At 40.4% G+C, this 21,428-nt stretch overlaps 1 protein-coding gene across 3 annotated transcripts in view; it reads right to left on the bottom strand.

Moving 5' to 3' along the window:
• Positions 1-20,594, bottom strand: part of ascc3 (activating signal cointegrator 1 complex subunit 3) — a 99,570-nt gene extending 78,976 nt beyond the window's left edge. The window contains exons 1-5 of one of the 3 annotated variants that reach the window (XM_060065226.1): positions 20,488-20,594; positions 20,048-20,161; positions 15,745-15,895; positions 11,064-11,638; positions 4,631-4,748 (exon numbers count right to left, since the gene is read on the bottom strand). In XM_060065226.1, the coding sequence (XP_059921209.1) occupies positions 4,631-4,748; positions 11,064-11,638; positions 15,745-15,895; positions 20,048-20,137 (934 nt within the window). In that variant the 5' untranslated portion in view covers positions 20,138-20,161; positions 20,488-20,594. The remainder of the gene's footprint in view (positions 1-4,630; positions 4,749-11,063; positions 11,639-15,744; positions 15,896-20,047; positions 20,162-20,487) is intronic. The other 2 variants (XM_060065224.1, XM_060065225.1) reach the window with 2 other exon arrangements.
• Between the last annotated feature and the right edge of the window lie 834 nt (positions 20,595-21,428).

Here is a 21,428-nt window from a genome sequence, read left to right as displayed (position 1 = left end):
CATGAACTGTATTAAATAACAGTGAAAGACCTTTGGTTAGGAAATTGCACGACGTTAAGATTTTATGTATGCCGGTGCAGACCAGAAGTGTAATGTAGAAGGTTAAAAGAAGCAGTGGTAAGTTATGTGTTAAACATACAAATTAAACAGCAACAGACTGCTTGACTATGACTTATGGTAGGTGTATGGTTGTATCACTTATACCAAAATATATGTACCTCTATAAAATACCTACTACTAGTGCTCCTCATGTTCATAGTCTTCTAAAGTACTGCATGTATTCATCACCAATGTTACTATTGTCAATACTGTTCATACTGCATATATCTTATTCAATATATATTCTAAACATATGTACACACTGTACTCAGTGTTTTGCAATTCTTGCTTATTTCTAAACAGCTTTGTTTGAATGTGCACCAACATAGACGCAACCCAATGTCCAGCCCTTACAGCCACCCTCTGCAGATGGTATTTTTGTCTGCAATACAAAGAGTGTTCCTGCATCTGAACAAACCCCATTGCAGCCGACATGGTGTCCGGTCTCCAACTGGCCAACCCTAACAGGAGGGCTTGGAGTGTGAAATTAGCCGGACTCTGAGGTTTAGTGGCCACCAGGTGCGTTTTTCCTTTTGTCTCGCCTTTCGTGTCACGCCAAATAAATGGTCCCTGGATCCCAGCGTTGGCGACACACTCCCTGGAGACGCCGCATGCCGGGAACCTTGTGGAAAATAGGCATTGTTCTAAATTCCAACAGCCTTAATGGGTTTGGATTCCAAATGCCTTATTCAGCCGGTAATGTCTGCTGCCATTAGAGCGGCGACCTGCGTTTGCATTCGATGGGGTGTATAAAATATGGGGAGAGGGGAGCTAAAAAGGTGCAACATACGTCAGCGTTATTATTTTCCAATGAGTGTTTGAATGGCTATGTTTGATCACTTCTCCCTAGAACAGAGATGAGAGCAACCATTAAGTGCTTGCTTTCCCCAGTCCAACAGCCCTTCTATTCCATCTTGGGTGCACTATTGAACTACCATTTCCATTTCATAGGCAACAGCACATCTTTTTTTGCGTGTTGTTTTCCCACCCCCATAACTCTGATGAGGCACGTACCCCCTCCCCTCCCAGCTCTTTGATGTCTGCCCTTCCTTGCTCTTTAACCAATAATGTTGTAGAGACACACTGGGGTTTCTGATGGATATAAATAAATAAAAATGTGTTTGATCTTTGGGAATTAGTTCAATTTAGGACTGTTTTTGCAATAACTAGAGCTTTCATCAAAAGAAATTGAGGGAAAAAGTTGGTAATCTAAGCTCCCTGGAATTAAGATATCAAAGAAAAAAGGAATATGCATGACAATTAAGAATACAGGAACACACATTAGCGAGCCCATAGGTAGAATCCATACTATACTTAAGTGTGTCCCATATAAGCAAACCCAAGCACCATTCAAATGCAATACCCAACTACGACCAACATGAGCCATCAACGCCTATAGTCTTCAAACTCTGCAAAAGTAGAGTCAGCCGATGCTTTCAATGGTGCCATAGAAGGAGGAATCAACTACTTATCTATGTATAAACTGCGTCTTTCATCCTCCCATTGAAATGTGGAGAAGCTCCGCCAACGCTATCTGCACGTTCATAAACACGCAAACTGCCGAGCTGCAAACTGCAATTTGAAAAGCTAATCAGCAGCCGACAGGCCCTCCCCGGTAAACCCTGGCTTCCTGACGCCATGCAGGAAGTACGGAATTTAATCAGCCTTTTCCTAGCCCCTCCTGACCTTACCCCCGGTTGTCAAGGCAACACTAATCTCAAAAGCTGCCTGGCAGGTGAACTTTCTGACAGGTGAACAGGAGCCCGGAAAAACTTCCCGACCACATGTAACTCAGGCTGGGTTTGGAACCCGCTGTGAAAAAAGGAATAACACAATGATTCGGTTTCTGTCAGTTAATTGCCTCACCGACGAGACCCAGGGAAGGGACTGCTTCATGGAACATCTATTTAAAAGATTCACAAAACAAACACGACAACAACGGGGTAAAAGTAACCCTCTCAGTGTTTCCCATACATAGACCATTGTGTGGCGCGGCGCCACAGAATCAACATCGAGCGCCACGAATTGATTCTGTCTTTTTTTTTTTTTTTATAACGCGATTTGGAAATCTAAAAATCGTTCCGTCCATTCATCTCTGCATAGCACCCCCCCCCGCACCACACATTGGTCCTTGGTCTGTGGGAAACACTGCCTCTGATTAAATAAATTATTGAATCAAACTCAATTATTTACTAATGACTTTTAAGGTCATGTAGATTGTGTTTTAAAAATATACAGGAACTGAATGAGCTTAACTTTTGTTTCACTGGTATCAGTATAAATGTTTCACAAACAACCATAGCGTCCCTTTGTTTTTCCCCTTTACGCCAGCCGGCTGACCTTCTCCATTTCCTACGGCCCATCTGCCATTACGATCTCTACGTTGTCCTGTGAGTGTCCAGCCTGTAAACGGATCTCGTCATGACATAAACATTCACTGTCAGCAGCCTAGCCAGGTTCACGTCAACTGAAGGGAAAAAAAGTTTCCTCGATAACAAGACTATCCATTACTCTGGTCTGGTTACATCCACTGCAATTCATTTTACACAACACAAAGGCAAAAAAGTAAAACAAACAACAATATATTTGAGAGACGCAGCCTGCTTGTCTTTGGAAGGTGACGGAGGTATTCAGAAAATAGGAAAAAAAACTTTCTGAAGTGCTTTATCTTCTGGTCTTTTGATGCCTTGCAGCAGGATCAGACTATCAGTTGCGCTCATGATGAATTATCCCCTGTATACCTCCCTCACATCTGCCACAACCCACAATATGCCCACTTAGGAGGTGTTTCGGAAAAAACAGTCCATCTCGCAAATACATATTAGGGATGGGAAAAATATTGTATTCCGATACTTGCTTTAGTTTGAAGCACAAAATGTCAATGTTAATAGGCGGAAGCAAATTAATGGTACCATCCTACAGAGGATGCTTGTGTGTTCACCTTAAACCTAGTTGTGTGAAGTACATTCTGTTCTGTTTAACCACTTTAATTTAAAAAGGTCCCTGCCAACAAAATCCACTCAAACACGATTTCTATACTAAAACACAACGATTATGTTTTCATTAGTCGTTTCACCCCAATGCAATAATCAGAGGCAAGCTGCTGCCCTGAAACGCAAGGATTGGTTTTCAGACTGTATAGGTCTATGTCATTATGGTACGCTGAGCTACTCTCCCATTACATGGGGGCCCCAGCTGCCGTTCAACGAACCTTGATTTTAGCCCCATGGCTCCAAAATGGTAGAACGAGCTCCACACTGACATGAGAACAGCTGAAACCCTACCCCATTTTCCGCCGCAGACTGAAAACTCATCTGTTGAGACTGCATCTTCATTCATAAAAATTTTATAAACCATAAAAATTATATAAATCTTTCTCGTTTTTTATTAAAACAATTTAGCAATTGGGTATTTTGATAATTTTTTATGTGCTTGCTTGATTCTTGCACTTTATGGTTTTTATCATCATTGTTGAAGGCAGTGCTTGTTAGTCGCTTTTGACAAAAGCTTAATAAATGTAATGTACACACAGTAAGTTGTTTGAAATAGCTAATAGTTACAGAGGGTGCAGCTTTAACACGTTACTCTCATTGTCAAAGGTGGATGAAGTACAATATCATACAAAAGCAATGATCTCAACTTTTAAACCACCAGGGAGAGACAGGCATTCCTAATGTAATCCAATGAGGACTAGTGTGAAGGTAACTCTTCAGTTAAGGCCCTGCATGTCATGCTACACTACTGACATTGTCGCTCATAATACAATATCCTACTTTATTATTTATCTTAATCATGAAATGCAGTAAGAAAAGGACAGGGACCGGGAGCAAATTTACCAGCTGTTCAATGAATCCAAAACTATCAAATGCAGAAGATCAACCACGGCAGGAAAATGTGAGCATTTTAACGTGTGAGAGAGGGGCATTGATTACAACATGAGCACATCCGATAGATTAATGAACACGCTTCCATGGCTGAGCGATCAGGGCTCGTGACCTTGAGGCTCAAGGTACACGACCGGTACATGGAAACCTGCGCGACCCTCAGACAGTCTGCATTACATATTCTTGTTGCTCCCGGGCAGACGGCTCTGTTAAAAATTATTTAATGTGCGGCTGGGTGGGAAGAGGACAAGGGGATGACAGGATTAGGTTTGACTTTGAAATCTGAAACATTGTAAAGATACACCGTGGACTAAAGTCACAGAGAACACTGGGTCCTGAAACGCCCAGAACAAGGTGGCTTGAGAAACAGAAGATCCTGGAGAGCTTATATTACATTGATCGACACGCTGCCTTCCGGTCATTTCATTTTAAAAGCGTCTCACAAGATTGCATAAGCAAAAGGACCATCGGCCCATGCATTGTCACGGTTAATTGTGATATTATATATGTGGTCCGGACTAATGTCTTGATCTTTTGCCCCCCACCCCCTCCGAGATATAAATCCCAGCCTGGTATTTGGGGTACTTTGCAGTGAGGCGAGGCGAGGTTGCTATGGAGATGACCTGGTTGCCGCAGGGCTGTCTCACCTGGTGGGCAGCCAAGCCTGTCTGGTGGGCAGGAGAGGAGGGAGTCTACGATGGCTGCCCTTCGCTGGAGGAGGCTTGAGATCATGTCCAATCCCTCTGCGCCCAGCAGCTCATACAGCTGGAGGGGGAGAAGGAGAGGGAGGGTGGAATGACATCAGTAGATGTGAGACAAAAACTAAACAGCCACATACACAAAAAACACAATACACACACACACAGTATATTCATTGTATGTTTCGCCCCTCTAACATGTCTCCAGTGCCAGAATGAGCACCTGGTAATTAGCATCCGCCTGCTACAAAATATGCTCTGTCGCTTAGCCTCCCAAACACAGCCACCTGGCACTTAGCTGGTGACAGCAAAACAAAAACAACAACGACACATAGATCCAGAAGAAACAAATAAATAATGAAAGAGGGACCTGGGTGCCTGATTGTAGGACTACAGTGTTGGAGAAAACACGGATGGGATCAGCACTCAAACCGGGCCGATGTGCTCAAAGACACAGACCTCAGCCTGAACTCGCTGGCTGCTTATCAGCTGATATGCTACAGGAAGGAAAGAAGAAAGGATGGCAACTAATAGAAAGAGAGAGAGACACATTTTTCCCTCAATGCACTTCAAGATAATTACCTGCATTGAGGCACATTTTGGAGTTAGCAGAGACAGAAATACCATACGATATTGAGTATGTTGCCTTTATCCCTACGCCCCCTACGTCTTTCCCCTTGCAAGGCCTTCTCAGAGAGCCGGCAGTCTCAGTACAGGACTGAGAGGGATGCCCTTTGATGTGGGGGTCAGAGCAGCACATTCCCCCCCACCTCACCCCTTACTGCAGGGTCTTTCTTTGTTGTCTGTTTCATATGTGTTCCCAAGTCCTAATGCTTTGTGTGCATGTGTGTGTGTGTGTGTGTGTGTGTGTGTGTGTGTGTGTGTGTGTGTGTGTGTGTGTGTGTGTGTGTGTGTGTGTGTGTGTATGATGTTGGTTTTGTTTTGGTCTTTGTTTATAGAGTACGCCGAGAATCGTTTTACTGGCTCTCGTGAATTCTGTCCTTGGACCTTATTAAACAGGTGAGTACTCCTCCGAGACATTGAATATAGTCAAAGTCAACAAGTCCATTCAATTCTGCATACCTAATAATGCTGCAGGCAGTAGATCACTTACTCACAATTAGGCCTGCACGATAAATCGTTATAAAATCGCGATCTCGATTCACCCCTGTGTGGATTTAAGTTTCAAATTACTTTGATTTTATTTATTTATTTATTGATAAAACTAAATCTTCACTATAAAATATCTTCACATGGTGTGTCTTTTTACAATGACCATTTGTGGTGTTGTTCAGCAGAGAAATAGTCCGCCAAAGACGTTGATGTTGCTTAGCAACCGGACACGCTGGGGTTCATAAGTGACCGGAATACTTGCGGCGTTATAAGAAAGACGTGAATCAGGCAAAAAATCTGCTTTCGTTGACAGCGGTCGAGCTCGGTGTGCATAAAATAACCGACGGACCAATTGCGAACTGCTGCAACTGCTGATGCCATCTCTCTAAGTTATAAAGTAGCCGCACCCACCCCAAATCGGAATAAGTGTATACATGTCGATTATAGCGGACTACACCACCTCTTCTATTCCGCATGGAATTCTATTCCAATCAGAGAATAGTATTCCAATTGAGGTGTATATATGATCATTTTCTATTCCAATTGAGCTGCTCAGAGCGGGTGTTTTCGGCAGCTGGACTGACGGTCACCAGGCTGCGGTCACTGGTGCTGAAGTTGCATGCAAGTTACTGGTTATTTTTTCTGAAGCTTTGTTAATTCATTGTTAGGAAGGCTAACAATCACCCTCTTTCTCTGCCTTTTTTGATAGATTTGAGTTACTTTTGGCAAAACCTGTCCGAACTAAGTATGATATATTTTTGGTTAAGTTATAACATGATTGTTTTTTTTATATTATTATTATTATTATTTGGGGGAAAAACGAGGGTCAGTTGTGTTTATGAGCTGCAGGCTCCGTTGTTTTTATAGCACAGTAGCGCATATCAAGTGTAATTGAACAGATCCGGTTTAACTGCCACAAGAGTTTTTCATCTAATAATAAAGATCTCAATGAGGAAAACACGCTGTGTTTTTCTATCTTCATTGCATTTGAATATAGCAATGGCCTATAGTTAATTTTAATCAAAAATCAAAAATGTATCGTTAATTCTCCTGACGATCGACAAAGACAATTTAATCGAATGCCCCATCCCTAATATGTACAAAATAAATCATTCTGTTTTTTGATACTGCACTTTAATCAGTTATAAAGGGCCATATGAAACGCAACGTGCTGGTGCCAAAAAACTAAGTTTGGTACTGCCATTTTTTTTGGCAGCACCAAAAAAGTTCATGTGTGCAATAAAAATTACATTTAGTTAGAAAAAAATGGTGGCAGAGAATCGTCATCAATCAATAATAAGCAAAAATATCGTGATTCATATTTTTCCCCAAATCGTGCAGGCCTACCCACAATAGCATAACATAGAAGTTAATTGAATGGATAGAAAACAGCGTGTCTATGTGTGTGTCTTTGTGTGTTAGCGTATTCTTTCCTATTGAACATAACAGTATAATTGGATGTGGAATATTGGAATTTTAGCCCACTAAAACAGGTAACACTTTAATGAACCATTAATTAACAGTATATGCAGCAATAAGCATATACTAACACTGAATTAACAGTTATATTATGGTCTAGTAATCATTTACTGATGGTGTTTGTTTTTACTTAATATGTTACCAATGGTATACGTGCAGATGACAAAAAGGCCTAAATATTATTTAGAATTAACCATTTCAAAATGAGTTAACCATTTCATTGTGCTTTAACTAGCAAAAAGGGAATACACCATTGTATAGTATTGTTCCTAAGCTAAACTTGCAGCATAAAAGTCTTAATCATAACATGGACAAATGTAAAAGGACATGTACATTTAGGCAAACTCGCTTCTAGATTACAATGACTGAGTTCTTCTTGCTTCTTTTTTTTTAATTTTTTTTTTATGGAAATAATCGATTAAAAATAAAATCTGAATTTAAATTGAATCGAGAACAAATAAATTGCAGTGCATTGATAAATAAATTATTTTACCAAGCCCTAATCCTAACCCTAACCCTTATGCCAATGCTATTAAAGAATAATCATCAATGCTACTAATTAATGGATAATGAATGTACCGGTAGTATCCCCCTAAAACCTCCATCTAATGTATTCTGAATATGTTTGCATAGGGTGCTTTGTCTCTACTTTCCTATCCTTTTAACTGAGGCGATGCAGTCACACTAAGACGTCAATTTACCATTTGAATTGGCTTTATGAGTAAATGGCTTTTCTTCGTATTCACACCCCCCCACTCCAGCCACCTCCACACGTCCCCCCACATGCCAAGCACAGATGCTACCAGAAAATGTCATAATCCAAGGGCCACAAATGAGAAATAATATAGCAGGCATGTTCCTTCGACTGTCGGCTTTAATGGCGCTGAATGCATAGCCTTTAAACTTGACTTTGGAATCACACAGAGAGAGCAGCGTGAAGAAAGCTCTCTACCACACACACACACACACACACACACACACACACACACACACACACACACACACACACACACACACACACACACACACACACACACACACACACACACACACACACACACACACACACACACACACAAAGGGCATTCCACATCTAAAGATGTCAGTGGGAGAGTTCGGCTCCAAATGTCAACTACGTGAGGAACATTGGAACAGAATGTAACCAAGCCAGGTAGTACAATGCTCCCTTTCTTGGATGCAAGGAAGGTAGGTGAGAAAGGCAGAGAGAGTGAGAGACACACACACAAACACACATATAAAGACGGGGGACAAGAGGGAACGAGGTATTGGGCTTGTACCTTTTTCATCTATTAATTTGTCATTAACGTTGCAAACACACACTAACAAACACAGAATTACCACAAAGACAATAAAACAATAGACACACACCTATCTACAACATATACCCCAAAACTACTTGGGAGGCATAGAAATCCACAGGTAAAACAATTGCGGTGAAGGGAGAAGATAGAGGAAAAACAGGATAACAATAAATTACATTATACAGGCTATGTAAAGCAGTGTTTTTCTGCTCCCAGAGAGAGCCAATGAGAGAGGAAAGAGTACCTGTGATAAACAGTGTGGTAAATGTGCCCACAAAGTTAGCACACACCAACGAATAGAGAACAAAATGGCAGTCTCTGCTCTCCACTCCAATGCTTTCCCTTGAACATTTGTTCTCCTTTGGCTGCATTATAATCCAGTCACTAGACTTTCATGCTGCCAGTCAAACAACCTTACCTAACTACCACTAGACTCTAGTGGTAGATAGGTGAGGTTGTTTGACTTGCAGCTGAAGTGTCTGGGTTTCGTACCCTAGTCTATTGTCGACAGTGGGCTTTTTTGAGCATGGTGCCTAACTCTACCTGCTAATTAGAGACATGCAACTAATAATGCAAGTCACTTTGAGTAAAAGCAAAGCTAATATGACGTGATAGACACAATGCTTGCATGTTATATTTCTGCCAAGTGGATCAGGGATATGCAGGATAGTCTGTGCCAAAGCTGATATGTCCCTGTGCGTATCAAATATGCCACCACAAATGGGAGATCAATTTAATAATTTGGCAGACTAAAAATAAATCAAGGGCATATTGAAACCAATGCTTGCATGCAGATTTGTTAATGTCAGCTCTAAAAATAAGTATATTCAGCTTTTTAATAAATTCAATTAAATACCACATCCAATGGTAGTTACGCGGTACATTAAGAAACAGCCGAAACAACTAACAAATAGGTCAAGTGATCGAAGATCAAGGTTGAACAGGCCTGAGTGAAGACAAAGAGTAGTTGTACACCTACGTGCAACAGATACGGATGAAGGTCAGGGTTGTTGGTCAACCTTACCTCACGGGCCTTGTCAAACCGTGTCCTTCTTAAATACCAAACCCAGTCTACACGTCTCCTTTAAGAGGAAGAACTGTGTCTAAGATAACCTCTGAAATACCAACATATAGTATTGAATATGTCAACTGACCATAGTAACCTTTCTCATTAGTTGCACTGGAGCCAAGATATTTTTGTTTGTGGAACGTTAAGAACATTTGGCAGCTGAGACGAGGTCTGGGTGCGGAACAAACATGTTGTTTATCAGTCTTTGCAGAATTGTGTGCGTCTTGTGCTGGTGGTATTCAGCAACCAGCCTTCATATATTTCAGCATAATTGAATGTCTGTAAATAATAATTTGTATAAGATTGCACAACTTTTAAATGAGTTGATGCAGAAATCTACTTCTACTCTAAAACGACTCTTATTGGCCAAGTGGTGTCAATGGGCAATCATGCCTTACAACACAGTGCAATCAGTGTCAACTCTGCTTAAAAGAAAAGTTCTGATCCAATAATTCCGTCAAGTTCCCTCGCCACCTGCAATACATTATAAAAGCCCTGATTATGACTGCAGTGGTCACTGGGCAGGTTTGTCAACCATGACCTATTTTGCTTGCGATGAAGTAGATATGTTGACCTTTACGAAGATGCTCTGCGAGGAGGTTTAACAAGGCCTCCATAGTGCAGTGAGTGTGAGGTTTTGCCTGAGGTAAGTAAGGATGCCAGAGAATGACGATCAACTAAGCTTTATACACAGTTTGTTTACTAGATTGGTTTGCCCCCTTGTGGTCTGGAATAATTGAATGCTGCTTGGAATGCCTCAATAGTTACAATATTTTTAAGAAATGCTAAAGCTTATCCCTAACAACTACAAACTCACTCACCAATGTATCCATGGACATGCCCCCCCTACCTCAAAGAACTTCTCAACAAACATAACACAACACGCTCCCTCCGCTCCACTCACTCTAACCTCCTCCAAATACCCAGAACTAAACTTAGGGTCATGGGAGACAGGGCTTTCAGTGCTGCCGCCCCACGCCTCTGGAATGCCCTCCCTGACACCTTGAGGGCACCACAATCCACTGATTGCTTCAAAAAAAGGTCTTAAAACATTTATTTTTAAGAAAACCTTTGGCTCCCACTCTTAGATGTTTTTAAACCCCCTTTTTATTATTTTTTTTGCTTTTAACCTGTAGCCCTTTGAGATCTTCGGATGAAAAGGGCACTATAAATTAAACGTATTATTATTATTATTATTAACTGTGCAATTGATTATTTCTCAAAACGGAACCAAATAATATATTCTATATATAGGCCTATATGTATATTCTATATTCTATATTAGATTTCCAGGGCCCAGTCAGGGTTTCATGCTGCTAAAAATGCAACCAAAAGAAAAAACACAAATCCGTCAGAACTAGTATGCATTGGGCAGAATAAATAAAGATGGTTCACGCACCTCATTCTGAAGCTCATCATCACTCTTGTATGAGGCCAACATCTCAAACAGGGAGGTGCACAGCTCCTCCGGGCTGGAAGAGATCATGTTGCCTCCATCCAGGTACTTCTCCACCTCTGCCCTAAGAATGGCTCCATCCATAGAATTACTGCTGGGTGCGCCCGAACTGGACTCATCCGTCTGGTCTCCAACCTTCCCTGCCTGGTGGCTGCTCAGGAAACTGTTAAAGTCCAGGCCTAGATCATCCTCGAGGCTGGCTTCCCACGGGAGATCCAGGGGATCCAGCGTGTAGCTGTCATAGGAGAAGGCAATGTTGCGTCCAAAAGCGATGCCACGCTGGGGGTTGCGAGAAGAGCTCTGGGCCTGGACAAAGTCCTCCACGAGGGACTCTCCGATGGTTAAGACAATCTTCGCCACAGCAGCACAAGATGCTTCGGCTGCAGCGGCGGGGAAGGGACCAAACATCTGTTTGATGGCTCTCGTCTCCTCGGTGCCCACATGGTCTTTGTTGTGGAATGTCTCAAAGAGAAAGACGGCAGCACTTTCAATTGTTTCCTGACCATTTTCAACCCCAACTGGAAATTAGAGACAAGAACACAATGTTTTGCAATTTCAACAAATGGCTGAACATTGGCTATGGTTAAGGTTATGAGCTAAGGTTATGTTGGTCATCACCAAAATCATGATAAACTTTGACTGCAACAATGACCACCAATAATTGCGTTTAGTTGCACCATTATTGATTTAGACGATTAGGATTTATATGTATGTTTTTTCAATTTATTTATAGATATTTTTGGTTTTATATTTTTCAGGACCAAAGCTATGGTGTTGCATAATTCATTTAGCAATATAGAGTTAGGTAAAACCTCTCTATTTAAACCATGCCTATGTGCCTTATTTAAATAATACGCCGAACAATTCATGCTTAACCAGACATGGCTTCAAAAAGGAATAGAATAATTAATTGACCAATTAGAGTAAAAATGTCATAAAAAAGAGGGACTGCAAGAAATGCAAAGATGCGTGAGGCAGAGTAGACCCAGTGAAGATGAAAAGGATTTAAACCAATTAAAACGGAGTAAAAGCATCAGAGTCTCCCCTGTATGCAGCATTGAGAGAATGGTTGCTTTCATCCTGTTCAGAGTGCACTTAGGAGCTTCTTGTTAATTTGGGTTTTTAAGCTCGAGTTTAGGACGTATAATGGCTGAGCGTATTGTGACAACAACAAATATCAAGTTAATGTTTGCCAGTGAATGCAAGGAACATTATCATACACGTACGGGGTACGTGTAGTTTACTTTCTTTCATGATTAATGCTACACAAAAACGCGAAAAGTACTCAGTGTTGTAGGTCAATGTGATGGACATAAACATGTACAGCACAGCAGCAACCAAAACATGCCACAGCCTTTTAAATGCGGTAAGTAGAACTGGCGGCTTTGGCCAATTACTTTGTAGGTTAGATTTATTGTTTTCAAACATGAGTTAATAAAAAAGAAAAGCCTGACAACTGTCATGAAACAAGCTTGACGGTTGAGATGGACGGAAAATGGAGAAGCTAGGAAGGGAGCGCCATCACAACCACATTCACCATCACCACTAGCCCAACGACAACCACCACTGCCAGCATCACCACAAGCACCAGTAAGGCCACCACAACCAGAACCACGATCACAAGCATCACTGCCAACATCACCACAAGCAACACTATCTCTACCTCTTCCTATACCACCAAGAGCTACGGGTGGGAAAAATGATCGATTCTTCGATACATCGCGATTCTCGCTAGAACGATTCTGTCTCGATGCAGATAAATTAATAATCTGAATTATTGGGTGTCAAGCAACGAAGTTACGAGACAACCTATTGTTTTTGTATGAATTCTTATTATTATACCATCATGGGAGTCTATGGCAGCCCATAGAAAGCCTTGGTGAAAAGTTGTGAAATTTGGCACACTGGTTCAGGACCGTCCCATTAGCCCATGTAGCAAATTTGAGGTCGCTTGGACATCAGCTCTAGCGCCACCATCAGGTCAAATTTGGACATGCATTCATGTTTATAACTTTAGACCAATTCATCCAATATCCACAAACAATATATCATTGGATTCCTTGGGCCAAGCCGAGTTCAACTCACCCTATGTCGTCGTTTTGCTACTCCTATCACACATTTTGTCCAATCATCTTGAAACTTGGCACACATGATCTTCAGGCCATGCTTGATATAAAACAATGAGATATTATTCAAATTCAAAACCGTTTGGCCGCCACAGCCAATCAAATTTGGAAGCAGGAAACAGGAAGTAAGCCAGTATCTCAGCAGCCCTTTGACATATCATAACCAAACTTGGTACATAGACCCATCACCTCATCATGATGACGCTCAGTGGATTTGGTGAGCTTTGACCTCAAGGGGGCGCTGTAATTAATGTCGATGTGTTTTAACTCCTCTCTCTTCACATGAGTATACTTCGAACAAATTTTCAATTTAGCTAGTAGTAGTAGTATAGCTAGTAAATGATTCGACCGCAAAGCCGCAAAACAGGAAGTTAGCCAATATCTTAACATCCCTTTAAAATATCATAACCATACTTGGTACATAGACCCAGGAGATCATCATGGGGACACTCAATAAATTTGGTGACCATTGACCTCTAGGGGGCGCTATAATTAAGGAAGACGTGTTTTAACTCCTCTCTCTTCACATGAGTATATTTCAAACTTATTTTCAACGTCTGGTCATACTGTCAGACCGCCCCATATAGCTAATAAAATATTTCCCATGGCAACATCAGCAATTGGCCGCCATGTTGAAAGTGGTCAATATCAATATTACATATCCACAGGCCACAGATTATGTCCAATCATCATGAAACGTGCCCTATATGATCTTCAGACCAAGCAGAACAAACATGCCAAACAGCTTTTTCTAATTCAAAACCATTTGGCCGTGACAGCCAATCAAACTTGACAGCAAAGCCGCCAAAGAGGAAGTAAGCCTGTTCTCAGCATCTCTTTAACATGTCATAGCCAAACTTGGTACATAGACTCATGACATCATTCTGGGGACAGTCACATTGCTGCATGCAGCTATATTTATTATTATTATTATTTATTTTTTAAATTATTGAATTTATCTTCAGTGTGGATTGGCCAATCTGATTTGTCTTGACACGATTGCGATTCAGCCTACGCATAGCATGCGCGCAAACTCACAGCCAGACACAAGAACTACTTCTAATTCAAGAGCAGCTTTTTCTTTAATGACATAGAAAAGAAAGATTAGAAATAAAATAAAACTGAAACCTATTTTTTGCATGCTTCCATATTGTGTTATAATGCAAGCTGCATTGATTATTGCATTGTTCATAGAAAGTCATATTTGTGACAAAAGCTTTCTCTCTTACAAAATATTATAAGTTAATTCATCTGTTGATGTCTTTAATGATCATCACAAAAGTAGGAAGTGATTAGCAAACTCTGAGGAGCAAACACAGATGAATATATATTCTTTTGAAAATCCCGCATGGAAATGTACATAAAAAAAATTATTGTCTCGAGATGCTTCGATAATCGCTTTAGAATCTAATCGTTTACCTCATAATCGGAATCTAATCGAATCGTGAGGTGCCAAGAGATTCCCTCCCCTACCAAGAGCACAACTACCATCAACACCACAACCACCCCAACGCCACCACAACCACCATCCCTACCACAAGAACCACTGCCAGCATCACCACAAGCACCACTATCACCAACTCTGCCTACATCACCACAAGCACCACTACCCCCATCAACAGCCCCACAACTGCCAGTATCACCTCCAGCACCACCCCATCCATCCCTTGGTATCTAGATAGGAGGGAATTGCGGGCCACAAATGGAAGGCTTTTACATCTCTCGTAGTTGCTTGAATGACGGCGGACAAAATGCTCTTCAGCGTTAATGGAGGTGATACTTATTTTAACCAGGTACAGGTTAGAATATAAATATGGATTAGCCTTTAGACTCTTTAATGGAAAAATGCATTCCTTCTCATGAATTGTAATAAGTTGGTTAATTTAATTGTATATAATTAACATAATTTAATCATCACACAATCAACAGCTTCAACCTCCCATGATTTTAGTGTGTGGGCTTTACAGACCTTATATCACGAGAGGAAAATGTAGAAGCAATTGAGTGGCATAGCACTAATAAATTACTAGAAATGTATATCTAGGGACATACACTCTACTAACACTGGAGTGAAACGTGAGGGTAATGGTTCTTCACATATAATAATAAATAATAATAATAATAATAATAATACATTTAATTTAGAGGCGCCTTTCAAGACACCCAAGGTCACCTAGACACCCAAGGTCACCTTAATAAGGTGTGCTTATTAAGTGCTCACCTTGTACCACCATATAAGGTGGTGCTCTGTTTTACTGAGAGAAATCGTACTCTGTGCACTGAGTGAACATAACTACACTATCTTTCTAGGTGATGCATCTATAATGTCTATAGCAGTCTATGAATGAACTATTCGTGAAATGTCTTTTTCGATATATTGTTCTTGATCCTTCTTCATCCTACGGGAATTGCTGCATGCACAGATCATGAAAGTGAAATGATGCATACATGAATTACAATAGGTTTCCAGAAGGGAGAGGTTGAAATGGTTTATTTACCGATCTGTCTGGCTGCCACGAGGATGTTCTTCAGGTCCGGGCTAGCGGTTGGCTGCTGGGGCTGGTCTCTCTGCTGCGTGCAGAACTGAACCACCTTCTGCCATGTCAGACCCTGTCTGGCAAACAGCTCCTGACGTTTCACACGCTTTGACTGATGAAGGAATCACAGTAGGGGATAAAATGGTGAGATTTTGTACAGCTTTGCATTTTAGAATGACATCCTACTCAACTGCACATGCATACATTATATACACCTACACACAAACCAGTGTATATGCAATTTCTGGTTACAAGTAAAAATGATGAAAATAATAAAGTTGGGGCGGGCCATTCATGAGTTGGTCCAGGATATAATACAAACAGGAATTTCACACATTGGGCATGAAACAAGCTTAACTCTGTGTGAAATACACCTCCATCCACATATGTTGATTATTTTCACCATTTTAATAAGGTGACTGCTCTAATTGGCAGGTTTTGAGCTCACAGCTTGGAAAAAACTCAACTAATAAATATAAAAATATAATATCTTTTATAGAAATAACAGGGACATAGGCAAATTCATTTTGTGTTACTTGTCAGTTTCATTTAAGTTTGCAAACAAGTTAAATTCTATGCAGTTCATTTTTTTAATATGCAATAGAATGTAATGATTACATTATATAACCTCTTCTATTTAGACAACTGTTATTGACGGTGTCACTGATAGTATTTTACTCTCTTATAATGAGGATCTTGCAAGTGATTTATTTAAGCAAATTCTTTAATTGAGCTTAAAAATAATATATTCAGCATCGTTTCCTTGATTTGATTACATTTATTATTAACGGTCTACAATTTAATGAAAATATGACTAAATAAATATTACTATCTTTATTCTATATTAAAATGCTGTACACAAACTCTATAACATGCATGCATGCATGCATGCATGCATGTATGTATGTATGTATGTATGTATGTATGTATGTATGTATGTATGTATGTATGTATGTATGTATGTATGTATGTATGTATGTATGTATGTATGTATGCATGCATGTATGTATGTATGTATGCATGTATGTATGTATGTATGTATGTATGTATGTATGTATGTATGTATGTATGCATGCATGTATGCATGTATGCATATATGTATGTATGTATATAATATACCACATAGATGTTTGAAGTACTACATGTGATTTCAGAGACGGAGGCAAAAAAGATCCGTTCAGCAGTTGAGCATGAGATCTCCCCGGGATAGAAAGCTCAGCCGTAGGAGGGAGGATAGGCATTAACACAATGACTCCATTACAATCAGCACTTCCATGTCCTCTAAAACTAAGGATTTTACCACAGGCTAGAAGATTACCTCAGGGTGACCCTGGCCTTCTTTTCCCTAGAGAAGCTGTTTTGAGGATTCAATGGACGGTGTGTCTGACAGAGGTTGTGCTCTCAAGATCTGTCCCAATTTCGTTTCAACTCTCGAGAACCTCACTTGTGGCAAAGGGTTTATTTTTGGAAAAGGCTGTGAAAACTGAAAAAGCCAGAACTGCCATGAAATACAGCTCATAATGAAGTATTCAATTAAAAGGCTGACATAGGGGGAAAAAAATCTCATTATGCAACCACAACAAGGCAGTTTGTTAAATGTCTTGTAATATAATTATATTGTGTAATGTAATGTTACCACACAGAAATCATAAATATTTAAATATGTTATTTTTATTTTATGGCATTATTAAAGTTTAATATGACAGTGACCTTAAGTTTCACTTGAGAAACAGAGAACAGAAAATGCAAATACTGATATTTAGGACTGATATATGATACTGAACACTCTTTTTAGTGTTTCATTGAACCATGTGCCCCTTCATCTGTCACCAGCCTCAGCAGTGCTCTTGGTCCCCTCTCTAATAACGTGCACCCTGTGGTTAGAAATCTTGGTATTATGCTGGATAGCTCTCTGAATTTTAATAAACAAATCAATAGTGTGGTCAGAAGTGTTTTTTATCAACTTAGACTCTAATAACAACTCTTAAATCCCTTTTATACCGGAGTGATCTTGAAATTCTCATACATGCTTTTATCACCTCAAGACTTGATTACTGCAATATTTTATACACAGGTCTTACTCAATTTAACTTCCACAAATTTGTACAAGTTATTTATACAAAACACAAATGTCAATGTAAAACTATAGGTCATACCATGCAGGTAAAGGTTATTGTGTCATGAACACGATTGTTCATTGTGTTTTTTTCCAACGTCATAATAATTACAGATCATGGACCTGAATTGGCCCGTCCACATAAACCACAACAAGGGTGATTATGCGAATAAATCAGTTGATCCAATCCCACTCAGTTATCTTTGCGACCATGGACACTACATGTTTGAGGACATGGCGGAGGTAGCAGCCTTCTACGTTTCTCACGCAAAGTCCTCTTATTGCATCCATCGTGGTAAACTAAATTCACCTTAATCCCTAAACGTAAGGCTACTTTTAGTTATCGAACAGGGATACTACATCAAAAACAAACCTTTCCAATACGTTGATGTATTGAAGAATGCCCACCCACTTAATCCCATAATCCCCCTCATCCGCGAACTGTCATTAACTTCACTATTTTACCGTCTGTGCAGCGGTTGATGTCCACGTCCGAGAGATGGCTAAGTATCTAGGACTCTTGTAACGCCACGGTGCGTTTGGATGTGGAACATTCCTATAAAAACGACGGTTCATAAAAGTAAACCCAAATGAGTCAGAGCCATGGGAATAACACGCCCCACTCCTTCCTACAACTCTTAGCCCAAAAAGCATTTTCTTAAAAACGTCTCAACATAACAATATATGATTTTTTTTCACTGAAATATGACCGTTATTGAGGTAAGATGGTTGATGGCCATGTCGGAGAGAGGGTTAAGCTTTTTGGACAGCTATACTATAACCTAAAGGTGTCTGGGGATGTGTGAAGCTCTGTCCAGGCAGTGGTTTATTTTGATGTCCACATCCGAGAGAGGGTTAGCTTCTCTGCGTCTTCTCTGGCACCATGGTTTGTGTTGCATTTTCATATTTTCACAAAATGACATTATTTTAAAAAGATATCAAAGTTGCAATGCAACTTTTTCTAATCTCATGGTATTTGATTTTGTGAAAACAGGGGGTTTAAGTACAGCTTAAAGATCCTTCAAGGTAAATGAAATGGTAAATGGTTGATCCTATTCGTCAAAAATAAGTTTTACAGCTCATAGAAAGGAAAGTTAAAGTGTCGCTGCTTGCAAAATAACACAGCTGCTACTCAATTCATTAAGCAGATAATGAAGTCCAGCTGTGCACAGTAGACTTCAGGTGACAATCAAGGACACATTTGGGACAACTGACATAAAGGCCCCGTTTACACGAAGGGAAAACGCAGATATTTTCACACGGTTTGGCCTCTCATTTACACGAAAACGCCGTTTGTCACAGAAAACGATCATTTCTAAAAACTCCGGCCAAAGTGGAGATTTCTGAAAACGCCGGTTACGTGTTGTCGTGTCAACGGATAGAAACTGGGTTTTAGGTTCTGAAACGTCACATTATGCGCCAGGAAATGCTTAACGTCATACGAGCGCCCTATGTTTACAGTTTGTTTGTTACAGGAAGACGCTCGTGTTATTCGTTGTTGTTGATTCTGAGGATTCTGATTGGCTTGCATGGCTTTATCCTTCTCCCTACACTGCCGCCCATAGGTTTGGCATAGTTATAATGTCCCAACGGCGTATTTATGCGTTTTGATGTAAACAACAACTTTTTTGAAAACGATGTTGTGTGCACAATGTTATTTTTGAAAACGGAGGGGGGGGAATATTCGTTTCTATAAATACCCTGCTACGTATAAACGTGGCCAAAGAGCATGAGCTAAACCCACCCTGCACACCAAGTTTCCTAATGACCGTATTACCCTCGAACCAAAAGCTGACCAGCTGTTTCTGGGTAGAGTTTTAGCATTGAATTAATCAATGAATCATGTCATTACTTTCTCTGGGGCTTTCAAATAGGTATCTGCATTCAAAAGTGGTAATGGTAGCTTGATATTCTGGGCTGGCATCAAGACAGGGTTTTATGCTGGGTTTTAAGATACCTGTCCTCATCCGGAATAATGTATCCTCAAGATGATAGTGTTTGTAACATCGACATAACAAATAGAGATAAGAGGGTTTATAACATGCAGGGCTACAGACTACAATAACTTTGTAACTTATCGATAGGATCAAGTAGTATCGGCACGTTTCCAGATGCTTTTAGAGATCTCTTATGGCATCGTTTACTCACCTTTAAATCGTAGACCTGTCCATCTATGTCATCCTTCTTACTGACGTTGGAGAAGGAGCGCAGGGCACCAGTGAGACGCGGGGGGGACATCACTGTCCACCTGGGTTCACTGATCTGACACAAAACAGACAGAAGATAACCTGCTGTGAGACCTGACACATTGAGTCCGAATATCACCCACAAGTTAAACACAGATGAGCTGGAATGTATCTGTGACAGGTCTGTTATCATAAATGTACGCGTGTCTGCTAGACACTTAATTCCGTCATTCAACAACAAGTCAATCGTTCGTGTGCGTCTCCGTACAGCAGCCGGTAGGCTAACATTAGCTACTGTCTGCCACGTCTCTAACTATCATTGTATTTCAGCGATGACAACACAACTAAATATTGCAAGGGAACGTGTACACAAGTGATCTCAAAGCGGGTAATCGATAATACCTTTTTAATTCACAGTTCTTTACTTTTCTATGTAAACTCTCGTGTTGAATAAGAATCACTGTGAACGATGGTGTGCAGATGCGGATGTCAACAGAAGCGGAGACGTTAGGAATTGTGGGTATCGAAGTTTTCTTCGACATAACCTACTATGGGTCTGACTGTTGAAGGACTACATTATCCACATGCACTGTGGTTGTGGCAGTTTTTACGCAGATACCTGTAGGCTAAAATTACGTGAACGATTACAAAATGATTGAGTAAGCATTTTTAATATTTCAGTAGTTGATGTAAACATGTTATTGACTGCAAGCATTATTTTTAATATTTATATATGTATTTATTTTGCCACTCACAAATTAACTCTTCAATAGGCCTATCCTACCTTACAATAACTAGGAAGAGACCATAGATTCTGATATGTATATCTATGGGAATAGACGACCTTTACATGACACGTTAACGTACGAGTTAAAGTTAGGCAAATTTATTTTCTATGCCCTTTTGTCGTTTTTCATGATCTGCCTTCAAATCCCGATAGCGGCAATAAATAAATCAAATTCTCTGACAAAAATGAAAAAAAAATCATATGGTATCTGTGGCGGTCACAAACCGCCTATAAACCCGTCCAATAATTTATTTCGGCCCGAATTATATGATTGGATGACCCACATGTCTGTCAACCTATGGCACTGCACAATTATGAATCCTACTATAGCAAAGGAATGACAGTCGCCTGCCCTACTCTGCCAAAGATTGACAACGCAGACTTGTTAGGTCAGTCAGAGGCCTGTAGCACAGATGGCTTCGCACACTCACAATTCCGGTTGTTCCCTGCTCGCGAGACGCAGGGGGTGCGCGGAGGCGCGCCCGCAAACATATACAAACACTCACACGGATCCCCTCGCTTCCTTCAGTTTCATTTTCCGTATCCGTATGGAATG

The sequence above is a fragment of the Gadus macrocephalus genome, chromosome 11 (assembly GCF_031168955.1).
Source record: "Gadus macrocephalus chromosome 11, ASM3116895v1".
Taxonomy (NCBI): domain Eukaryota; kingdom Metazoa; phylum Chordata; class Actinopteri; order Gadiformes; family Gadidae; genus Gadus; species Gadus macrocephalus.
This window is presented reverse-complemented; position numbering and strand designations above follow the sequence as displayed.